This window comes from Pyricularia pennisetigena, chromosome 1 (genome assembly GCF_004337985.1).
Source record: "Pyricularia pennisetigena strain Br36 chromosome 1, whole genome shotgun sequence".
Classification (NCBI taxonomy): Eukaryota; Fungi; Ascomycota; class Sordariomycetes; order Magnaporthales; family Pyriculariaceae; genus Pyricularia; species Pyricularia pennisetigena.
The window spans coordinates 4,760,899-4,784,235 of NC_043740.1; the positions used below are offsets into that span (position 1 = coordinate 4,760,899).

At 49.6% G+C, this 23,337-nt stretch overlaps 8 protein-coding genes across 8 annotated transcripts; 4 read left to right on the top strand and 4 right to left on the bottom strand.

Annotated features, from left to right (window-relative positions):
• Positions 1 to 68: 68 nt before the first annotated feature.
• On the top strand, positions 69 to 1,197 carry PpBr36_07885 (uncharacterized protein; the record flags this gene model as incomplete). The annotated part of the gene is made up of 3 exons (XM_029895018.1): positions 69 to 90; positions 305 to 907; positions 1,058 to 1,197. The coding sequence occupies 3 exons, from the start codon at positions 69 to 71 to the stop codon at positions 1,195 to 1,197; spliced, it is 765 nt and encodes a 254-aa protein (XP_029748734.1).
• A 2,557-nt stretch (positions 1,198 to 3,754) lies between these two features.
• Positions 3,755 to 4,352, bottom strand: PpBr36_07886 (uncharacterized protein; the record flags this gene model as incomplete). The annotated part of the gene is made up of 2 exons (XM_029895019.1): positions 3,755 to 4,086; positions 4,247 to 4,352. 2 exons carry the CDS (start codon positions 4,350 to 4,352, stop codon positions 3,755 to 3,757), a joined length of 438 nt encoding a protein of 145 aa, XP_029748733.1.
• A 2,423-nt stretch (positions 4,353 to 6,775) lies between these two features.
• On the bottom strand, positions 6,776 to 10,012 carry PpBr36_07887 (uncharacterized protein; the record flags this gene model as incomplete). Its single annotated transcript, XM_029895020.1, has 6 exons — positions 9,839 to 10,012; positions 9,606 to 9,670; positions 8,694 to 9,487; positions 8,481 to 8,591; positions 8,088 to 8,365; positions 6,776 to 7,985 (listed from the first exon to the last, which is right to left on the bottom strand). The coding sequence occupies exons 2-6, from the start codon at positions 9,661 to 9,663 to the stop codon at positions 6,776 to 6,778; spliced, it is 2,451 nt and encodes an 816-aa protein (XP_029748732.1). The 5' UTR covers positions 9,664 to 9,670; positions 9,839 to 10,012.
• Positions 10,013 to 11,130: 1,118 nt separating this feature from the next.
• Positions 11,131 to 11,659, bottom strand: PpBr36_07888 (uncharacterized protein; the record flags this gene model as incomplete). The annotated part of the gene is made up of 2 exons (XM_029895021.1): positions 11,131 to 11,385; positions 11,513 to 11,659. 2 exons carry the CDS (start codon positions 11,657 to 11,659, stop codon positions 11,131 to 11,133), a joined length of 402 nt encoding a protein of 133 aa, XP_029748731.1.
• Positions 11,660 to 15,432: 3,773 nt separating this feature from the next.
• PpBr36_07889 (uncharacterized protein) lies at positions 15,433 to 15,597 on the top strand (the record flags this gene model as incomplete). The annotated part of the gene is made up of 1 exon (XM_029895022.1): positions 15,433 to 15,597. The coding sequence occupies one exon, from the start codon at positions 15,433 to 15,435 to the stop codon at positions 15,595 to 15,597; it is 165 nt and encodes a 54-aa protein (XP_029748730.1).
• Positions 15,598 to 16,069: 472 nt separating this feature from the next.
• PpBr36_07890 (uncharacterized protein) lies at positions 16,070 to 16,531 on the bottom strand (the record flags this gene model as incomplete). The annotated part of the gene is made up of 2 exons (XM_029895023.1): positions 16,070 to 16,341; positions 16,411 to 16,531. 2 exons carry the CDS (start codon positions 16,529 to 16,531, stop codon positions 16,070 to 16,072), a joined length of 393 nt encoding a protein of 130 aa, XP_029748132.1.
• On the top strand, positions 16,331 to 16,619 carry PpBr36_07891 (uncharacterized protein; the record flags this gene model as incomplete). Its single annotated transcript, XM_029895024.1, has 2 exons — positions 16,331 to 16,546; positions 16,614 to 16,619. The coding sequence occupies 2 exons, from the start codon at positions 16,331 to 16,333 to the stop codon at positions 16,617 to 16,619; spliced, it is 222 nt and encodes a 73-aa protein (XP_029748133.1).
• A 5,066-nt stretch (positions 16,620 to 21,685) lies between these two features.
• PpBr36_07892 (uncharacterized protein) lies at positions 21,686 to 22,839 on the top strand (the record flags this gene model as incomplete). The annotated part of the gene is made up of 4 exons (XM_029895025.1): positions 21,686 to 21,699; positions 21,831 to 21,902; positions 22,065 to 22,177; positions 22,295 to 22,839. The coding sequence occupies 4 exons, from the start codon at positions 21,686 to 21,688 to the stop codon at positions 22,837 to 22,839; spliced, it is 744 nt and encodes a 247-aa protein (XP_029748134.1).
• Positions 22,840 to 23,337: the final 498 nt, after the last annotated feature.

Genomic DNA, 23,337 nt, shown 5'->3' on the forward strand with positions numbered 1-23,337 from the left:
TGGAGTGTATAAATGGGTTGGACGTGTGTTTGCAGCGTGCCTTGTTTGACAGAAAAGTAGCGGCGATAATGAAAGCGCTTGACTCTTTAGGTATGGCCAAGGCAACAATGTGCTTCTCTTCAAGCGTGCTCCTTATTTATCCCAGTGGTCGATTGACGGCCCGCAGCCAAAAACATGCAGGTGGCCCAGAAGCGGAATAGGTCCAAGCCTGCAGCGCATCAAGTGCAGCCGAAACCAAAAAAAAAAGGCAATAAAGGACATGCACAATCCAGGCAGCAGCAGGCAGCAGAGGACTAACGCGCAGCCAAGTCGCTCAACGTCGATGATATAACGGAGCACAAAAACCTCCAAGCTCCGCTTAAAATTCATCGCTCGGCCTCTTTATGCAAACGTGGTCGCGTGTTTGACTACGACTACCCAACAACGGAGGATTTCGAACAGGCAACCAAAAAGGCCATTGACGAAAAAGACCGTCTTCCCTACTCCGAGAATACCAACCACCCAAGAACCCCAGCGACGGCAGCAAATTCACCCTCAAAACCACAAACACCCTCCCCCTTCACGCTCCGGCACTGCCTCACCCACACCTCGGGCCTCGCCTACGACGCCACGTCGGACGAGCTCCACCCCGCCCGGCGCGACAGGCTCCCGTCCTCCGACCCGCGCGCCACCGCCAACCTCATCCTCCCCAACCCCATGGGACGTCGCGATTGCAGTTCCACACGCCGCTGGTCTTCAGCCCAGGCGAGGCGGGGAGGCGGGTGCTACGGCACGGGACTACGGCGGCGCTGCTGCGCAACGACGGTGTCTTGGTGGGCTCCGGGGCTGTTCGCGGAGCTGTCTAGGCCGCAGCTTTTCCGGCGTGGAGGACCCGCGCTTGCAGGCTTGGCTGGCCGAGGGGCAGGATGTCAAGGCGATGCTGATGGGTGGTGGCGCTGGATGAGGTCCCTGGGAAGTTTTGGGGTGGGGCGGGGGTTATGGCGGCTTCGGGGATGATCAACAGCTTTTAGGGCGAGTTTTGGATTGTTTTCTGCTGAGCCGACTCTGCCAACAACAGCTCGTGTGCAGTGGGTTGATCGCATCGGCGGCACCGCGGGTTTCTACGGCAGCCGGACCTTTCCGGTCGGTGATGAGCCAACCTTCAGGCTCTATTCCAAGTTCCAAACGGGAGTGTCCGGCTTGGTGGGTGTGGCATGACAAGAAGAATGATTCAGCATGGCGTGCGTTTGATCATCGCAAGTCGAACCAGACATGCAGCAGAAAATCAGATGAAAAACAATCCCTGCTGAAAACTATTTAGCTACTGTGAAAACAGCAGACAAGACCACGCGAGGCTTGTGGAGGCCAGAATTCTACGCCAATATGCTTTCGTTGACGGGTTCCTATTTTATTTTATTTTCCACATGATTTTGTACCGCGCGCCACTCTCTGGCATTTGACTTGCCACGCCCGCGAGAGTCAAGATGGCTTGTTTTTTTCGAGACACTGTCCCGACTTTTTCCTCGCCCTCCTCTTCGCTGCTTCACTGCCGCCCGAGGCCGCCCTACAAACTCCCAGACCTACTAGAAACATAGCCCTGCGGTGCCATGCTCTCGGAACACAAGGCGGACTTGGACAGTAGGTTTTTGCAGCTTGTTGGGTCGGGTGTGTGGGTTTCGCTTGCTCTAGTGCTTCTGGGAACGGTATCTTGACACCATGGGGGATTAAAAAAAGAATAACAGAATTCTCTGACTATACTCTAGGTTCTTGCAAGGCAAGAAAAACAGCAGGCACAATATTGTATCAGAGTTATAAAAGAGGGTTTGGTAAAGCACTTCCCCGTAATGTCGGCAGTTCTATCTAGTCAGCCCAAGATCCAAAGCCTTATTAGGAGGTTGACTCAACCGGCGTGTGCTTCTTCTCCTTGATACGCGAGGCCCAATCCATAACCTAAACTATGGGATCATAATATTTCTCGAAATCTGACGCAGTCTGAAAGTGCTGGGCTGTGCATGGTAGCTCGTGTTGGTGCAACGATTTGGCGCCTTCCAGCTTGCAACAGTGGTTGAGGCTAGTCCTCGTTAAATCTAATATTGGTGTCGCCCCAGTCCTAGCACACATTTTTGCCAGGCACGGCATCCGACTCCGCCATGCGGATGGATACGGTGCCGGTGGCGAAAAGAACTATGGTCGAGGGATGCATTCTTGACTGGTTCCTTAAATGGTAGACCTTTTACTCGTGTGGGATTTTTACACAAATAAACGGCACATAAATCACTAGGCTAATTAAAGGCTGTTTTAGGTAGAGAGCTGATATTCCAAAAACACCAACAGGAGACAAACAAACTATGAAAAGAAATATGGATTGTGGATTCAAAGAACGAAAGTGGGTAAAAGAGGCAAGTGTAAAAGAGAACCCGAATAAATGTTAAACAGGAGCTTATCAGTGGTCACGACTGCAACCTTCACTGTTCGCCAGCATTGATGGCCATGATATCAGTGATTAGATCTAGTGCTGCATCGATTTTTGCTTGACTCCCGAGTCTATTCTTGGAACAAGTACGAAGATGAGATGATGAAACATAAATAGCATGATCCTGTGCCGAGTCAGCTGCTCGCAGGGCATCTCCGAATCTTACGTATATGCATAAAAATGGTAGTCCCAGCCCCGGGCCCCAGGACTCCCAGGCTTCTTTGGGGTGCTGCGCCATGTGAGTTTCCCCTCGCAAAAAAAGGGGGGAGTGGACAACTGCGCTACGGTTTTCCTTCAAATCTCATACTTGATGACGCAAACCACTTTCATAATTTCCAACGGCATTTTATGCTTTTTGCCATAATCCTCAAAACCAACAGACACTCTTATATAAAGCAGACAAAAAAAAAAGAAAAAAAAGAAAAGAATAATATGGTCAGGGCGACCGCGACAGCCTGTTGACTTGCTACACTTGCCGCCGAGTTTTGTTTCCGGGCGAGCGTCTACAATCTCGCCAGAAAAGCCTGAATAGATTCACGCGCTCGCGGCACGACCTGCGCCTGACCTGCGCCTGACCTCTCGAAACACCACCATGCGACGGATGCGATATGGCCGAGTGATTGCGCCAAAGGGGCGGCGCTGGCTCGCAGCTTTGGATTTGAAACTCCGACGACTGAGGTCCATCTTGTTCAAAGAGGTGGCGGTTTAGAAAACCCAACACCGATAGAGACAGACGAATGGGAAAATCACCAGTCGACGACTAAACGAACCGCACCAAGTCCAAGCGAGGCTCTGAGTGTGATCAAAGCCGGGATGGATGCGTGGGGCTGTTCGACGACTGCCGACCAACCGACATTTTGAATGGATTGCACCCGAGGCCAAATCAGCATGACTCAAAAACGGCTGAGACGGTCGGGATGCCGATAAGCTTGTAATGGTGCGTAGGGGCGCATGGCAATAAAGGCCATAAGCGGGATATAATTAGTCTATACTAGCCACTCTGTTTTCCGAGACAAAATATGGTTTTCTTTTAAGTTATAATAACGTTATAAAACAAATAGCTTTTGAGTAGGGCGAAAGGCCGGCAGGGGGCGAGAGTAACGGCATGATCGGATGCCAGGTAACAAGGACCCAAGGTTTGGGGGAGAGCAATACTCCTGCGACAGTTATGGAGACAAAAAAACCATTGAAAAGACGATAGTAGACGTGGGTAATTTTGGTAGTATATCAGCTCTGTCTAACTTTTTGTATACAACTTCAAAGTGGGCATGCTCTGGCAAAAATGAAAAGTAGAAAATCGTATCATCGTCCGCCTGCGGGATTAGAGCCGCCCTTGCCACCTCGACTTCGGCCCGGCGCGTGCTTCGGGAGCCTCGCGTTCGCGGCCGCATAGTCATGAGCCGTCTGACCCTGTTCCGTTTTCGATTTTTGCTTGCGCTGCTTTTCGGCCTCTTGTTTCTCCATTTGTTCTACATAATATCCAGGTACTGTGCTCCTAAGTTCCCACTCCGCCCTGTGTCGATGTCGCACCCTCCAGAGGGCTTCGTCGTTGGGGTGCCACACATGCTGACTGTCCCACCCTACCGGTGTTCGCTTTTGCAGGGCTTCGGGGGTGGAGGCCTGCGTTTGAATCTCTGGAGGCAGCAAAAGAACAGACCGGAATGTCAGCACTGTGTATTCGNNGGGGGGTGGATGGGGGTCGTAAATCAATAAAGACTCGGGCCATGTCCAGGAGCCATCCATGGGAATGAAAAAGGACGGGGGTTCGATTGGATTGCGATGACGGAAACTGACCATTACTTCTGGCTGCAACTGCATTTGTAGCCTCACCAAACTGTACAGGGCTCGCAGTAGCCACGCTAGCCAGCACAGCTACAATGAAGGGGAGGGTAAAATGCATTGTGATTAGGAGCTTGGAAAGCAGTTTGATTTTAAGATACAGTTATTTCCTGGTAGATACTAGAAATTAGGGAAATTATTTGCTTGCAAGGAGAGCGACCATGGCAAAATATAAAGCACATTGTACATCCTTATAGGTAACTTTGCAGCTATTTTTTTGGTTGCTGATATTTATAACAAAGAGTTTATTTTCTGCGCAAAAGTCATTCTAACTTACTCCGAGCTTACTTTTACTTAAGGAGAGTTGAGTGGGTCATCTCGGTTATGCCGTAATATCAGTCAAGTTGAGGATTTATTTACGGTACATAATATCCTGTTCCTGTTGGTCATGGCCAACTAACTTTAGTTTGAGTATCTCCGATTTGCATTACAAACGGCAGGCTGACCACTAGGAATTCTTTTGCCCAGCAAAACATAAGGGTTTCTTATTTACAACTTTGCAGTATGACTTGAGGCCGCAGTTTGCATTAAATGCAACTGAGTGTCATTGAAAACAAAGCTTCGTCAGCCGCAGAAACAGTGCATATAGGCAATGTATGATGCAGCCTGGAAATAAGAGAAGTGGCAAATATGCAATTTTTCAATTTTTCCATCAAATAGCACGGGTTTGGCGTCCATGAACAACAGCTCAGGATTTTGTGGCACAAAGCGTCAAGTGGCCGCACTAAGAGCTATGAGGGCATCCCGGCTACGCCTTCAAAGACATGAGTAATAAATACGAGCTTACAGGCCATGACCTGGTGGTCTACATAGTCCACAATCTCCACCTGCTAGACTGAATCAGCGCCGACTCATTTCGCAATGCTTGTTCTCCTAGGGTGAATCCACTGCCAAAGTTCCCCTTGGTCGTTGCCAGTTTGCAGGTAGCACACACGATGCGAGCCTCGTGTTGAACGCGCTGGAAGTCCTCGTGCGCTCGATCGATATTACGGCTAGCACATGTAGCGGGTGACTCTGGAGAAGGCCGATGTGATGGAAATGAGATGCTTAGCTGGAATTGACAAATTTGAATATGGCGCGATTACAGTGGCGGGCCTGACAAGGTAGAGCGAACGCTGATAACAATTTGATTAACTTATCCATCCAAATGCTTTTAAATATCAAGTGATTTCGCTCGTCCACCTTTGAATCCCTTGGAGGTTGTCGCTGACCTGCAGTCTGCATCCATGTGATGATACATCTCGTTTTTTGTTTCTTTCTTTTTTTTTTTACCGGGAGTGCAAAGGAAATTTGGCTGGCTTGTCATTTACGAACTTGTAAATTTCGCTCTTTACAAATCAAGTCATGTGGTGATAGTTTCGCCAACTTCTTTCCCAGTCGAGGCATATGCTTAAATCAATTCATGTAGAAAAAAACTACGAAGACACATAGTTCACGGTCTTTACTAAGTGCAAATAATGAGGAAAGAATTGTTATATTGTTTAACGGGCAGTTCAAACATCAAAACACTTGAAACTTGACATATCCTCAACTCAAAGTCAGGGAGGTGCATGGTTGCACACAGATGTACATGGGCTTATTTTGCTCACAACTCTACATTCTCTGACAGTGTTCTCCTTTGTCTACTGTCAAATGTAGCTCCATCAAAAAGACACAGAAAACGTGCGATGTAAATGACATGGATATTCAAGTCATTCAATATTTGCTCAAGCTATTGACAGCGCATACTGGTTCAGAACTTGGGCTGCATTAAAATTCTCGCGATGGGTAACATTCAATAGGCAATGACAATTCGCTCCGTATCATATAATCTCATGGTAGATGACTTTAGTAAGGTGGCAATAAATACAGGTTAAGCTGAAGCCGTCAACACTATCGCGCTGCCAGGAATTATTGTCCTTGCCCTTGGCGGCTTCAAGCTAGACGGGGGTTTCCTGCGACAAGAACAGACCTGCTTCAATTTGAAATGGGAAAAAAAAAAAACAAAAGCGTTCATCTTCATAACATGGTTCTGACCAACACTCCAGCGGAACTACCATCCCCCAGAGTACAGGTCCGCACAATACATTTCCGGGTTCAGGTCCAAGAGGAGTTCTGCGACGGTTGTGTGAGCAATCTCACACGAAACGACCTCACACGAACCGACGTGGGGCCACGGGAGCGCTGGGATATCACCGAAACACAAAGGGTATTTTTCCTGATAGGCCGATAGAGCTTTACTGAGGAGAGCGATTGCGAAATGAAAGAACTCAAGTACAGCAAAAAAAAAAGGGGGGGCTGAAACAATGATGGATAATTCTAGATAATTTGGGCCAAAACCCAGTATATCGCCAACTAAATCTTACAGGCCTAATTAATTATCACGCCAGTATTGCGCCTTGATCTCATGAGTCATAATACAATGACTGTCAAACACTACCTTTTTAGCAAATACACAAAACCTCTCTTCTCTCCCTCCCCTCTCACCGCAGCAGACGTGTGTGCTCAACGCCCTCCCAGTCCCGACATGCCGCTGCTGCTGCTGCTGCTGCCTCCGGCCCTGCCCGGCGTCCCGGCCGCCCCGACCAGCCTCTCGCGCGACTCGCCCCTGCCCCCGTCGTAGATACCCCTGACCCGAGAGGAATCCCTACTCCCGCCGCTGGAGGAGCCGCCGGGCGCCGGGGGCCCAGGCCACAGCGAGTCCGGGTCCTCGGGGCCGAAGCGGGGCGGCGCGTCGGTCGGTGCACTGCGGTTGGGTCTGTGGGTGACGTTGTCGGGGATCCGGGACCTGCCGTGCTGGTCTTTGGAGCCGGAGGTCGCTTGGGCGGTGGGCTTGTGCTCCGGGAACGTGTGCACCCGGCTCGGCGGCTGCTGCTTGGGTTCGGCTTGTCCCTGGTCAAAGGTGCGGCATCTCCTGGGCGGCGCCGGGCTGGGCGTCTGCAGCTCGGGTTGTGTCGATGGCGCGGCGTGGTTGGTTTGCCGGGGGCTCCTCTGGGGAGGCTGGACGATTCTCGGCGGCTGCGCGGTGGTTGTGGGAGCTGCTTGTGCGGTTTGGGATCCTTGCCTCCCGCGATGGGACTGTCTTGCTGGGGGAGGGGGGAGTGGTGGTCCCGCGTCTGAGTTGCCGCGTTGGCTGTGTGTATGAGGAGCGTCTTGATGAGAGGTCGCATTGGATGTGGCTCGCTGGCTACTGTGGTGCTGAGCTGCGTTGTTGGATTGTTGCACCAGGCTGGCGGTGTTGGAAGCCGCCGGGACCGCAGACGGTGTCTGAGATATCTGCGCACCCTGAGCCCATGTTTCATGTCCCTGGCTGAGAGAGGAGCTGACATGTGTGACCAGGGTTGGAACATAGTCCCGACCGTATCGGTACTTGTCAGTTTTGGCCGGTACTGGCTCCGTCTGCCGTCTTGGAGGAGCAGCAAACCCCGGCGGTGCCATGGTCGCAGTCCCTCTCGGCCCTGGAACTGCGGACACGAAAGAATATGGGCCTTTTTCCTGGCCGTGGACTATAGTAGCCGGGAGAGACTGGCTAGTTGGATGCCTCACGAGACCTGACATCTGTTGCGGGACGGAGAATGCCGGCGAGGGGATCGGGTTCACAGCTTGAGACAGCGAATTCCCCGTCCATCTTTTCCGATCAGGCTCCGTGGCCACGACGCACTGTTCTGGCTGACTTCTCCAGACCATGGTGAAAGGCTTCAGCAGAAAGTCAAGGCTGCATCAAAAGTTCCCGAGTCAGCAAGTGGAACCGTCATGGGTGGTGACATGGAATAAAGACAAAAAAAAAAAAAAAAAAAAAAAAATGGTGACGACTTACATTGGACGCTCAGAGCCATTGAGACGCTTGCTGCCAATGCTTTCGCGAATGCGTTTGTAGGTGAAGAGCAACATGGTGACGCCAATGCTGATGATGCAGTAGATCCAGACATAACCGGTCAGCACATCGGCTGGCGAGCTCGAGGCAGTAAGAGTTGCATTCGCGTTGCCCGCGGCCGTGGATTCCGGGGTCTCGATGGCGGTAGCATTGGCTTTGGACTGCCAAAGCAAGTCGAGCGGGTGTTGGTCCCATTTGAAGATGGGCATGGCAAAGATGGTCTAGCGCAACGATCAGCCAAGTTGCTGGTGGGGAACTGCTGATGTATTTGGTCGGAAAAAAAAAAAAAAAGAAAAGAAAAAAAAAAGGACAAAGGAGAAAGAATGCAACACGTACAGCAAATGTCGAAGCGGGAAGAAAACACATGCCCATAATGGCAATCACATAGCTGTTTTCCGCCGACCTTGCACTCTCTTTGGCCTCCTTCCGTGCAGCCTGGGCTTGTTCCTGTGCCAGGCAGGTTTGGATCTGGTAGTTTATCGCAAAAGGCGGATATATCTGTCAGCCTCCAAACCCTTCATCAGCCATATCATTATTCAGCCAACTCACATGTGCGGCTTGTTGTGACATGAGGTCTACGGAGCTCCTGTTGGCGGTTCTTAGGTCCTCGAGGTTGGTGAGGATGTCGTCAAACTTTTCTTTGTACCTCTGTGTCAAGATGTCTTTGGCGCATACTTGTCCAACCGAGTTGTTTACATCTTGGGCCGGAAGGCGTGGTAGTATCTGCCTCACGGCCTTCTCCAGATGACGCTTCGTGCCAAGTATCTCGACCTCGACCTTGTCGCAGTTTTTACGGGCATCGGAAATCTGTCGCAGCTGCTTCGCGTTGATCGTGGTGAGCTTGAGCTCGTCCTTCTCGGAATCATACATGTTGCTCAGCACTCCATGGACTCCCTGCACGGCCCTGATGTAATTCTTGCACAAGAGCGCAAGTCTTTCGCGCATCAGCTCTGCGACCAGGTACGTGGCGAATATCGGATGGTGAATCATGTCGGATGTGGTGGCGTTCCTCACTATCCTTTCGACCAGCGTCATCTGCGATGGCTTCAGCCCCAGTAGAACAATGCTTGTGAGCTTTTCCGTCTCCAGGTGCGTGGAGGACATGGCAAACTTGTGCGGGATGTAGCTCTCGTCGTCACAGTTATCGGATGTCATGGAAACGTTGATCCACATCTTTTCGCTCGGGTTGTTGGGAACTGGCTCGGCATTCGACCAGATGAACATCTTGCTCCGTTGTAGCACTTCCATGTTCAGGAAATGATGTACTTTGAACCGCTGAGTAATTCTCTTCCAGGTCGGGAGGCTCAACGGAAGTCGTCTCATTGAAACGTTTGCCTTTTCGACTTTGGATGTAGTGCTTTGTGGAGGGATCATCCTGAAAGTGGGCAGTGTCAGTCTAGGACTCTAGGGTAGCTCCATATGGCGAGCAGCCACTATATTTCAAATTGCAAAGAAACTTACAACAGGTGGAACTTGGGAGGCCCTCCAGAGCCATGCCGGCTGCTACCGCACGGAACATCGGGGTACTTGATAGGAGCAGTAGGTCTCAGTATTGGTGTAGATTCAATCTTTGTTCAAGGATGTAGTGTCGGGGACATACTTGTATTTGATCCCAGTCGCGATCGGAACTAAGCTCCCTGGAACGGATCGATCTTGTCGACTTGCAGCATGGTTAAGCTGGTAAATAAAGGTACACGTGCAGCAATAACGGTGCTCTCGATCAAGCGGTGACTTACATCGTCAGAAAGGTAGACATATCTTGAAGGAGCAAGGGCTGGTCCTTGGGCAGCAACACATCCGAATAATTTGATCTCTTCATCATTCAACACGGGGTTCGAGTCCCGAGGCCAGTCGAGAGGCCAGTCCATTTTCGAACCTATGTTATATCGTCTTGATATATCGAGGCAACTTTGAAATACTAGTCAAGGCCAGGGATATTGATATGAGCATGAAGCAGAGGAGCCAATCCTCTTGTCCGCGGGCACGGTGGATTCATTAGATGATTTAAGCATCTTCATTGACGGCTGTGAATACCAGATATGCATGTTGGTCTGTATAGCAATGCTCTTTGCGCGCTTAGTGAATCCGAAAATGGTACCGAGAATAGAAACGGTGTCCCCCCACGCAGACCCGTAGGTATTTAGGCGGGTAGGTATCTAGTTACGGGCATATAGAGATCATTGAATGATAATTGATACTGTAGCATAGCAGAAGGCTGAGCACGAAGCAAAGATAATTGATAGTGCGGCAGGCGGCTCGATCAGGTCATCCTGGTCTACCGCCGACCATAGCCGAGTGTTTGATGTGGGTGGAGAGCTACGGATACGCCACTACGACTCCAACAGGCGCCGCCCCTACACTTTTGGGCGCATAAAATATGCACCTGCACCACCTTCGGGACAGCAGCTGCGATAATGGCATCAGCTATGTTGGTTCCAGACTCGTCGTAACTGCGGCGCGACAAAACATCACAGTCTTCACTTCACGCCAGACTGCATGTCGACAGGCGACTTGAATGACGCCTCAATGTAACTGCGTCATGTAACGATATGATTCCTTCCTCATGGCCATCATCTGCAGCAGGATGTCGAAAACCAAACGGGGCTCTTGCCCCGGCATACCGAAAACTGTCACCCTCGGAAAAGAGCAAAAAACAGAGAAAAAAAAAAAAAAAAACTACCTCATCAAACCACTTCATGCGGGCGCACATTGACATGGCTACATGAGTTGGGAGGAAAAACCTTTGATTCATGATACGAAGAAGCTGCTGCTAAGTACCTCACCATAGGGCGGGCAGGTGCCTAAAAATGACAAATGAATATACCCCAGCCCCAGCTTCTCGGACATGCTAAACACAGAGTTTGGAAAGGCAGAAAGAGCAGATACGAAGCGTACATCTGAAACAGATACGAGAAACAAATCAAACTTTATTAAATATCTACATTTCAAAACAGTTGGAACTTGGAACAACATGTTGCTAGCTGCATCATTTGGCGCTTGCTGACTTCCTGTTGGTTACGAAATCAAAGAGACTCCCAAAAATGCTCCTCTTTCCACAATGCGAAGCTTGCCTGCGCCCGCCGTAGTCGCTGAACTCTTCAAGCTTTGTCTCCGGCCATGGTGGCGGCTCACTGGGAGAGATCTCCCATGCTTTCCAGTTTTCTAACCATTCGAGCTGCTCGGGCGTCATTGGCAACGGCGTGTAGATGTTGTCGGCTGGGGGATGTGCGATGGAGATGCGCTGTCAAAAGATGTTGTGTCAGTCAAGTTTTTTTTTTTTGATGATTTCCAGTAGCCAAGAGATTTTTTTTTTGTTTGTTTGTTTTTTTTTTTTTTTTTGTTTTCGCAAGTCGCTGCATCTCACTCACCTTGATGTAAAAATCGTTGAAAAGTAGCTTCAGCATCTGCCTTACGACTCGGCTGTCGGTGTCTATAAAAGTCACCCTAGCCCAACCCATTCTATTCAACTCGGCAATGTTGCGTGGTCGAAAGTCATCTTCGTCTGAAGAATCCATTATGGGGGTTTTGTTGTCTTTTCGTAGAGATTAACGGTGGAAGGAGGTCAATTTGCTTATCCGCTATATATTTCTGTGTGGAATGGGCTTTAGTGAGCTTAAGATCAATGGGCGGTGATGAAGAGTTGGAAGGGGGTGTAACGTACGAGGAGGTGCGACGGCGTACCACGGGCGGGCAGGTAAGGTAAGTGAGTTTGCGAGTGAAGGACGAGATCAAAATGTGCGGTGCAACCACACCTTTGGTATTTTTATGCTACATGTAGGCTCTCGCTTCCTCTATCCCGTGCCGTACGCCTCGTACACATGGAGTGATGTTAACCAATCAAGATCATGTAGGTTGCATCCACTGGTGTAAAAAGTCTGCTCGGCGCTTACAGCCAAGCCACTGAGGAGGCAACCCGCTATTCCTGCATATTCCGCCGGCCCCCATGTGGAGATTATCACTCAATTATAGTAGCTGTGTTCATATCAAATGCCCGCTCAATACCGCTCGGTAGCCAGTGACATCTAATCTAGACTACTGCTACTGTAGTGTTAGACGCCAGCTGATGACGCTGTTATAACGCAGCAATATGATCTTACTTTTTGGCCATATAGCAATCGCCTGTCATTGCAAGATTGGAAGCATCAATGTTGCACTCAACCCCCTGGTCAGGTTTCGGGGGTGGAAAGCGCGTACAAATCAGGTCAAGCGACCAACATCTGTCAATCTGTATCACCAATCATCGGCGATGCCCCAATGCGGGCCTTGGACAATATCCGCACCCGCTTCTGTTACGACAAAAAGGTTGAAATAATTAATGTATACGACATGCGTAGACTAGCCGCCGAGGTATGAAGGCTCACAAAAATAAGTTTGAACATATTTGAACGGGGCATACAAGAGCCGGCCAGAAATGAGATTCAGGTTTCATATATCCCAATTCCCACGCGGGGAAGAGGGTCTATGCTCGCTACTGCAAATGACCCTGCGGGGTTTTTGGTGGAGGATCCGAATGCCAGATAACCGCCGCCTGAGATTGGCCAAGGTTCGCCGATATCACCCATGCAATCCGAATTGCCCAGGCGCGCGCCTGCTCCCGTTTTGAGGCCTCAGCAAAGTCGGCGCCTTCTAGCGAACTTGGTCATGCTTACAAAACAAACTTTATTTTTCATGCACAATCCAGGCGCCAACGTGAACGCCTCGGGTGGTGGGGGGGCGCGCACCCGCGTCGAGCCCAGCACTGCACAGCCCGTCCTGCTGATACGACGCCGCTGGCCGGCCGGCTGGCTGACTGTCGGTCCACATTTGGGAAAAGCGTGGACCAACCAAGGAATGCAGTGGGGTTTGGAGTTGCCATTTTGACGCGGCTTCAGCGCTTACTGTTGTAGTCTGGGGAGGATGTTGTTTTGACTGGGGTTCTTGTGGATTTTAGGCGGCCCAGAGGAAATCCCCATCGGCAGTTGGACAACAAGGAAAACAGCACAAAGAGTCCAGAGAGCATTGGCGACAATGCAACTCAGTCAGTGGAGAGCCTGCCTCCCTGGCTTTGACTGCCGATCAACGATGACGAGGCGGGAGCCCAACTGGTGTTGGGCACAAGAGCGGAACATAACAACGTATGACTACCTCCCCTTGAAGAAAAGAGCTTGTTGTCAAGTCCGCAGCCGGTTCGATCGCCGTGGCAATGTGAGCTACAGTATATAGGATTATAAAGCGTTGCCACCGGTGATGAGTTGCGCAAGCCGCCATAGCTCGTACTGCAGTATCACGCACACCTTTTGATCAGCCCCTGTTGCACCCGCAGGCACACCGATCCAACCCTTTCAGCAGCTGTAACCATCCAAAGGAACAACCCGCGCCTCAGCTCAAAATTGCAACAAATACCGACACGATTCATTAACAAGGGGAACTTTCCAAATCGATTTCCACGGTACTAAGCCCGTCTGTCAACTCTCCTCATTGTCTCATGCAAAAAGTAAGCGCCGACAGGAACCCGACAGTCTGGGGAGGCCTCGGATGCGCCCCCTGAGCACAACGTCGTGTGATCCCTCATCGGATGCAGGCGCCGGCCTCTCTTACTAGCCTTGCCGTTGACAGGACAAATGCACGTTTGGGTTGGCGCATGTAGAAATTGAGGTCTAGGATTAACAACAATTTTTTATTCAATTTTCATTGGGCCTGCTGGGTTATTGCAGTGTGATTATTCCGCCGTAAGGATATTATTCAACATCCACAGCCCCCTTGGGTAAACCACTCGGGGTCAATCGTCATCCGAGTCTTACCTGCAATAAATACGCGCTTGGCAAATACAAAGTTGCAGAACCACTTTTTTTATTTTCTGTTTTATTTCCCTTTTTTTACTAGCGAATCCTCCAAATGTTTTCATGTTTGAGTGCGATATTCAATCAAGCCCACAGAAGGTTCTGCGCCAACTCGCCAACGCCCAGCTTGTCAAACAAACTTGTTTGTCAGACAGACCCTGACGCCGCGACGATTGATGCGCTTCATCTTGCTACGGTAGCACCAAAACTAACCACGTAGTACCAAAGCTTATTTCAACCTTCAAATATGCTCGATTAGCATCCAACAGAACATAACTGCATCTAAACATTCTGTAGTCCTTGCTGGCTTTTCCATGTTGTTTCTAAGGATGATGGCGAAGTTTCTGGTCACGTTCTTGGTTGAATCCGGGTTGGCGCCTTACGGAATACCCGCATCACAATTGCCACTGGATCAGGCCATAAGCCACCCTTCCGAGTCCATCACTTATTTACAGTACGTACTATGGCACCATGTGCAAGCAAATTACCGTCTAGAGATCGCGTGCTAGCAAGTTTACATCATTATAGGAATCCAATTTGGACCTGACTGCATTCCAGATGGCTTGAGGAATATGATAATCTACGAGCAGAACTGATGAGGAAATGATCGTGGCTGGTAAAGGAAACCATGTAGGTCATACTGACAACCACGTTGAAACGCACACATACAGGCTGGACAGGCAGTCTCGCTTCCAGAAGTGGGTGGGGCCAACCCTGCCGTTGTGTTGGGCATCTATTCTTGGTCCTGGGTTGCAATCAATGCTCGAAGACGGTTTGCGGCCCTCTACTGGCTGTGCTCATGTCCATCCCCTACACCTCGATGCACCTCTGCCGCCCGAGTGTGCACCACAGCAAGCCCGCAAGTTGGGCCAACTTGATGTAGTGCAGTAGTCAACGCCAAGTCATTCGCTGTCCATGCTACCTGTTTCACCTGGCCCGACCCCTCCGATGCGGACGGAAAGCTACTGGCGACCATGGACACGACCTTGGCTCAGTATCCTGTCCCGGGCGGCTGGCAACGGTTTGCCATGCGCTCGACTCACTGTGACTCCACGAGGTTGGCCCGCGGTCTCTTTGCCCACCTTGACGAGAAGTAGGTGAACAAGGTCGGGGAACTTCTCAAGGAAATCTTGACTGTCAAACGATACCTGGCCTGACCCTTGGAGAATTGCTTTCCGGCTGCGGTGGGTGGCGATGCTCGCTTGAGAGAGCGGGTGGTGAATACATGCTTCCGCCAGCGGTTCGAGGATATACCGATTGAGCTTGACGACTTTGGCCAGTTGCCTTTATGGCCATCCTCTACCTGCCCATCTCTGCTTCTGCTGCAAGTTCTCCTTAATGACGCGCTCCGATCCCTCAGTGGCGATCTCCAACGGGGAGCACGTCCGGAAAATAACACTCCCGCCCATTCCCCAGACCATTCTCGCCATTTCCATCTCAGATTCGAGAATTGATTGAGCGATATATTTATGCATCCTATGCCACGATCAAAAGACGACGAATTTTCAGCCGTCACGATACCAATAGTGTCGGAGTATATATGGTACTCTATCCTGAACTCGATGGTTTTGGCGAGCATCACCACGTTAGTCCTGCTTTCTGCACACCGTTTGAAGCGTCAAAGGGGGCCCTGAGCCCGAGGCCGTTGTCGGAGGAGTTATCAAGGCTGGCCAGTAGGTATGCTGCCCCAAAGACATGAAATGTACAGCCTCGAACAAGTTGATGATGCATACTGGCCAGCATCCTTTGTAGGCTAAGAGGCTTGCTTTGTGTTCTAGTTATGCATGAATGTCATGTCTCGGCACTAAAAAAGAAAATAAAAAAATAAGAAAGAAAAGGTCTCCAAGGAGTAGAAGAAGTAACACAGGTATACGAGACTCTGCAAAGAAAGCGTCTTTATGTCACACTGCTGCTTCTATATAGTTGACAATCCCTGTTAGGCCCTTGCTGGTTTAGATATCCACTGCTCAAATGCAAAACAAAATGCCAATGAAACCAAACCCGCTACCCAAGACTTTTCCCCAGAAGATTTGCGAAAAAGAGAACAAACAATGAAGAAAAAGATGATAAAAAGATATCAGAAGCGTACTATAGGCTGGATCAAGCTTAAACCCTCATGCTCGTTACCCAATACCCCTGGTTGCGAGGAAAGTTGTAGTCTCCTTTAAGGGTACAATCCGCATAGCAATGAAACGTATACCCTTGGATGATAAAATCCCTGTCCCAGTATTCTATTGCCTGCCCGATAGGTTTATTGGCTCTGCCAAACTCAACCTTGCACCGCTGCGGTGGACTGGGGGCCGGTCTGTGCTCCCTATGTGTGACTGGCGAGTCCCAGTAACTAGAATCACTGCTCTGTGAGTGATAATGTCCATAACCTGGAAGGTTTTGGCCCAGTCAGTCTTCATTCAGCCTTGGAGGGGGCTCGAGGAAGCTGGAAAACTTACTCCGGCGCTCCATGACCTTGTCATGGCCATCCTCAGAGGTGCGGCCCTGGGACTGCAGTACTGCGGCAGAGGCAAGGCCGACCACGGTGGTGACAGCGGCGAAAATGGTTCCGATTCTCATTTTGAAATGGTCGATGTGGGATGACTGTGACGTGACAGAATATGTTTTTTTTTTTTTTTCTTTTTTTTTTTTTTTCTTGAAGGAGTGACAGGGTTTATTTCGTTTTAGCAATGCGGAGCAAGAAGACGGTTAAGGAATGTTGCTGAATATGGTTATTCGAGGCTGCAAGAAAAGTCAATCACCAGGTGCACTTATAGAGTTTATATTATATAGAGCAAGATGGATGCATCAGAGAATGTAGACAAGAATAAAAATAGATATCCACTCAGTGGACTAAACTAGCCTCATTCCAGCGAGTCAGTGGTGCAATATGCAATAACATGTCGATCATTGGGGAAGGAAAAAAGACCTGGTTAGTTTTTTTTAAACCGCTTTAAAAACCTCGTGGCCCATCAACGGCTTGATTAATGCCAAATTAAGTGCTAGGTTGTAATAAGTGTTTCGGTTTTCATGTCTGCTCCCTTCCTCGGCCCTTGTGTCTATCGCCCGTCTGAGACTAGCTCTCGGAGTTTCGCATGCGAATTAACTGCATGACAAGTTGGAACTCCTCCAGATTGCATATCTTGGAAGTCAAGCCATTAGAATGGTGATTATTGCTGAACAAACTGGGTTATGCCCAAAAGTCTCCAACTTGGCCACTTAATCATGGATGCCTTTGCGGTTCCTTGCTTATTCCTGCCCTGTGTTTACGTAGTAAACGCGGTTGTAATAGACCACTTTAATTGTTAATGCGCATATAGAACAGTATTGCCCACTACAGTAGTCCTTATAAGTTATAGTCAGTTTTTGAGCAAAGAAAATGAAACGCATTAACTCGACAAGGAACTAGTCCGCAAGTAGTTCCACGACACTAATTTGGTAGTCTAGTGGCAACTCTAAATCTTAATGCCACACTCAAGCAAATCTCGGGGGTGTCAGGAGCATGATCTGGCTGTCTTTGTTTTGATTACACCAACCACGAAACAGCAAACTTGACCAAGGCAACCTCAACAGACTAATTCCCACTTTGTGCCTCACTCCATCCACGCGACAATATCATCAAAGATTCTACAAGTCCTCCTTAGTCTGCTTCTTTACAGCCGGAGAGCCTTGTCCACGAAGTCCAGCACAAGTCCTCCGTTGTCCTCATCACAAGCGGGGGCCTACTTGCTCAGTTAACTAGATCTGAATAGCTAAAGCGTTATGCGCAGCGTCAAACTACTCAAATATCCAACTATCTGGTTTCCTGGCTAATGATTTGTTGAAGCTCTTTTTCTGTTTTATATATCGGCTTTAACCGCTACGGTTGTGGAACTACACACAGCCCCCAAGTAATCTGAGCTTTGGGCTCGCTGGAGCTCTATGAGTCGAGATATATAATTCAGGAAATAACTTGATATCACTTCTGCCCTACTCTCTTAATCTCGATAAGGTTATTTCATCGACGATCTCGTAGTTTCTAAGGTACGTCTACAGGATGATCACATAAACTGCCATAACAGCCAATTTAAACTTTTAATTAAATAGCCCCCAAAAGTAATGATTTACATCCTGTACAATTTTATCCTTTGGGAAATTGAACAGCCTTCTGTTATCACGCAACAGGGTTATTCCCTATCAAAATGAAACAATTTGGAAATTTAAGCACTAGTAAAGTCTTGCTCTCTTCATCTGCTTCATTATCATTCTCTTTCTCCCACTAATGCAAGCAAATCTCATTATTCGTGACACCCCACCAGCTTAGAGGGTAAAGAGCCTCTTATATTATCCACTGAATGACCAGAGTTGCATAGTTCATTTTAACTGCAATACCGCTTAACGAGGCTGTGCAAAAGAGCCCACTTTATGTCCAAATGGCCATTTGTGCCCTGACTCAGCCCCAGATATATTTTCTTGTATCTGAAAGTACATCCAGCTTAGTATTCTTGCCTGTATTCTTCAAATAGTTATCCGCCTCTTCAACAATTTTTTTTTTATCGATCAGACTGTCGCCATCGCAAAGACCTTTGGGGATGTGACGGTTTTGAGTGTTGAGGCGGCAGCTTTGGGGTTGAGAAGAACAAGCACATATGATGGTACATGACTAGTGTTGCATGTTAGGTAGCCCGACTTCGATCGAGGTGACATTACACCATTCGCACAAAAGTTGGGTTAAAAAATAAGTTTATCCCACGGGTCGAGCCTTAAACTAAGTCCAAATGCATGGGCATTTGGTGCATGGACGTCAATATATTATTTTCCAGACTCTTTACCGCCTGACCAAGAGATATCACACTGGGGTGTCTGGTCGCTAGTCAGAATAAAGACCAGGTACTGGGCAGGGTTCAAGACCAGACACATACTACGGCAAAAAGACGTACTCCACGGCCCTGACAACAACTGGTACAGGACGAAGCAGAACTGTCGCGCAAGAATAACATACTGGGACTTGGAAGCTGCTCCTCGTGGATTAGCACCGGCATTTTATTCGATCGATTCAACCAATTTTAAGGTTTTATTTTTCTTTTTTTTCTCTTCTCATTCAGTATCATCAGTTTACCTCGCAGGAAAGCAAACATGCAAAGCCAGCGAGAAGCCAAGATGACTTTTCCCATCTTGAGCGACCACCGTGTGCATGGTAACCATATTTGTTTTTATGGATTTACCACGCACTTATTGGTCCTTGTGAAAAAAAAAAAAAAAAAAAAAAAAAAAAAAAAAAACTTAAACCTCGTCTATTAGACACGGCAAAACGTTCTTCATTTGGCTCTTGCATGTTATCCACAGCTAGACACCTTGAGCTTGCACAGTACATGAGACAGAATCTAATGCCTAATGCCGGTGATTGGCGGCCAAATTGTGGAAAATCCTATTGTTCAGAACGCTGTGGATTCCCGGTAAAATCTCAGGTATTGTGGCTACCGTAGGCGGTGACCATAGCCATCCAGAACTTCCTGGGTATCAGTCCATGAATTCTTCACAACGCCTAGGTGGCTATTCTGCGATAATATCCAAAATCTTTGCTCTACCCAAGCCAGGTCTGGAGTCCAGCATCGTCTGCGTCACTAGAGACGACGGATCAGGAAACGTTATGGTCTTCGTTGTCAGATGAGCGAGGTCCATGATGAAGACCATGACTGCCGCAGTGACGCTAGGTCGTCCCGAGACCTTTCCACTGAAGCTCGGCCTGGCGTCGCTGCAAAACTTATGTTCTGTTCGTAAATGCAAGACCTGAAGGATCCGACCTGCTACGTTCTTTCATCAAGCTGTAGAGGCATGTGCTAGCATGTCTGCTTGGGCTGACATGGGTTGATAGTCATCCACGGACCACACCGGGAATTCCGTCGTACACACATAGCGCCTCGGCCTGAATGCCTATCACATACATAGCCAAAGAGCTTCAGCTTTCAGGACAAACGGGGCTACATTCTCGGTCTGTTAACGAAGCAGGAGGTTGCGGCTCAGGACATGTGCCAGACTGCATCACCGAAACGGGCCGGTGCGCCTGCCGGGCCTGCGCGGGAACTCAAACTCAGAGAACCGTACAGTCCAGTACTAAATCCTGGGCTGCCCTACTCAAAGTCTACCAACAAAGAAAACCTGTGGCGATGCTATCAAAAGGCTCCCCAGGCAGGCTTGGGGAACGATAAGTGATTGGAAAAGAGCATAAGAAGCAATATGGAAGCCTTTTGGGCTATATACGACGACACGACTGGGAACTAGTGAGGCAAAAACTCCAAGTCTGGGGAAACGTGGTATCATTCGCTCAGATTTGTGTGTTTATCACCATAATCCTGCATAAAAGAACGACACCCGTCATCTCAGGCTACCAAAACGACACGAACACATGGGTGAAAGCTGCCTGACCACCCAGCCGACAGGTCCTGCTATATAGGCATTCCACTTGCCTAATCACTCATGTAACGTACCACAGGCCATGGAGCCTCCAAGCCCGGACAGCATAGCCGTTGGTGTCAGTGAACGCAAGGTCCGTCTCCCGTCGTTAACGAAAATTTCCCCTGCATGAACCTTGTAGATGGACAAGTGGGCCATGGCGACCGAGGCAAAGACTGACAAGAGCGGCGAGCAGGATGAAGTTGGAGAATCCCATGGTGGATGTCATTTGGGTTAATGGGGTCATAGTTTGGCCTTGGTTTGAAGAGCGGCATTGGCAAGCAAAAAGAGACTCAGGAGCCGGGGGTTCCAGACAGATGCCAGCTCGTGCTTAGGGTCTACAGCAAACTTGACAGAAGAGTAGACAAAGTTATCATTATATATCCTGCCTTTGGGCCGTAACGCGTTGCCTTGACTTTATTTGCTGAGCATCCAACCACGAGTCCGGGCAGATCACGCGTCCCTGGTACTTATTTGGAGAATTCTTTTTGGCTTCTTCGAACGCTAGACACCGGTACTCGACGGCAGGCAGATTGAGAAGAAGATACATGTTGCAATTGTCGCTTGGGGCTTACGAATTACCGAAATATTCAGGCACCCAAGTTTGACTTTTTGACATCTGCTAACCTCAAACATTTGCCGCCTGCTGCCTATTGAACTAACCCTGTTTGTTAGTACCTCGGGCATGTAAAATTGTACTTCTTTTTCTTTTCCTTTCTTCCGTTGAACATGGCCAGCTGTTGTCCTCAAGCTAGAGACCCTCGGACAAAGAATCCGGTCGCTGCTGGTTTCAATAGCTCGGCGTCAAGGAGCCATCAAGCTATCTGTCATGACTGACGTTTGATTAAGGACGGGATTGTCTGTCAGTTCGTCTTGTCTGGTCTGTTACAGCTGGTCTTGACCGTGTTTAGCTGGAGGTGGCTAGTCCCATCGGGCCAATGGCAGCGGGGTTCAGCCAGCCTCATCGGTCACGTAATCAAAACCACCGTTGAATGCCCCACACACGTTGATTGGGTGATGGCGGGGCCGTCAAAGCTGCCAGTGGAAATATTTGGATGGTCGCTTGCGATTTGCATGGGTGTCCCCCGATTCAATTTGATGGCCTTGGGACATGACGAACGATCGACTCTAATTTCTTCCACCCCACGATTCTGCTCTACTTCTGCAGCACCGATTTCTTTGCTTGCATTCGTGTCCTCCAACGTGGACTTCGCATAACAGCGCTTCCATCCTTGATTCCCATTTCATCGCGCAACGAGGATTCATTCGCTTTGCAATCCGGGCTTACGAGCTGCCGTCAAAATGGGCGAGTCGCGGTAGGCAACAACAACAACGCCACCTCCCCGAGAAAAAAAAAGAAAAAAAAAAATACACACGCACAAAACACATCACGACGCACGCCAACGCAATGCACCTTGACTGACAATGTACCCGCCCTACAACGCAGACAGGAACTCGTGCAATGGCTGAACAGCCTATTGCAGCTCAACATTACCAAGGTTGAGCAGTGCGGAACTGGGTAAGACAACGTCGACGCCATCCGAGCCGCCGATGCCCCTCCCCCACTATTGGCAATACTTTGAGCGATGCCTTCAAAGAAACCAGTATTCCGGCAACGAGACGCGACGAATGCCGGATTTTGGGCAGATTGCCGCTGACCGTTGTCTTTGTCTGCCTCTAGTGCCGCTCTTTGCCAGGTCTTTGACAGCATTTTCCTCGATGTCCCCATGTCGCGCGTCAAATTCAACGTCAACAGCGAATATGCATACATACAGAATTTCAAAGTCTTGCAAAGTAAGGCGCCCAACTGCTATATCCGTCATGGATGGACAAGACTTGTTCTCCAGCCACTCGAGACCTCCCCTCTTGCCACCCCGGTTGCATATACTGACCTCACAAACTCTCACCCAGACACGTTTGCCAAGCACCAAGTCGACAAACCCATCCCCGTCGCAGGCCTCGTCAAGTGCAAGATGCAGGACAACCTCGAGTTCCTGCAGTGGGTCAAGCGCTTCTGGGACCAGTACTACCCGGGCGGCGAGTACGACGCCGTCGCGAGGCGGAAGGGCGCTCCCCTCGGCGCGGCGGGCGGCGGTGGCGGTGCTGCTGCTGCTCGCGCTCCGACGGCAGGGGGCGCGGCCAGGAGAGCGGGCGGCACGACGCCGACGACGGGCGGTGCCCGGGCCGGACTGGGCGTCTCCAAGGCCAACCCTGCGCTGGCCCAGGAGAACGCGACACTCAAGGAGACCGTGGTCGGGCTGGAGCGCGAACGCGACTTTTACTTCAGCAAGCTGAGGGACATTGAGCTGCTGGTTCAGAACGCGGTCGAGGAGGACCCCGAGATCGAGAAGCAGGAGGACGGGCTCGTCAAGCAGATCCAGGCCATTCTGTACAGCACGGAGGAGGGCTTTGAAATCCCGGCAGAGGGCGAAGTTGACGACCAGGAGACGTTCTGAGGCTGTTAAAAAAAAATGCATTGGATTGACATTGCTAGCTGCCGAGGGATCGGGCTCAACTGCTTGGCCTGTTCGCTACGACGGCTTGCTCATTTGGTAGCGGGGATGCACCAGTATGAGGGTCTTGACCATCACCGATATACCGTGACACCCGAGCACGAAGTGCAATCGGATACACAGACATGGATAGCACCGGGATTTTGGCGTCGAATTCGCGCTTCTAATACCATTTTGACCGGGTGGGGTGTATTCAGAGAATGTTGAATTTTTTTTGATGAACTATTACACATGAAATTATGATAGAGTCTTTTTCTACTCCAATGGCAGAATTATCTGGATTGTTTACAGATTATATTTTCTTGCGTTGGTCGAAGCATGCATGGATGCTCAACCGGGGTCCTTCGGACTGATCAGACAAGACAACAAGCCCAGCCATTTGTTGGCGGCAGCACGCGTTACGGCAGCGCTTAATCGTCGACCCGCCACTCCGCTACCCGC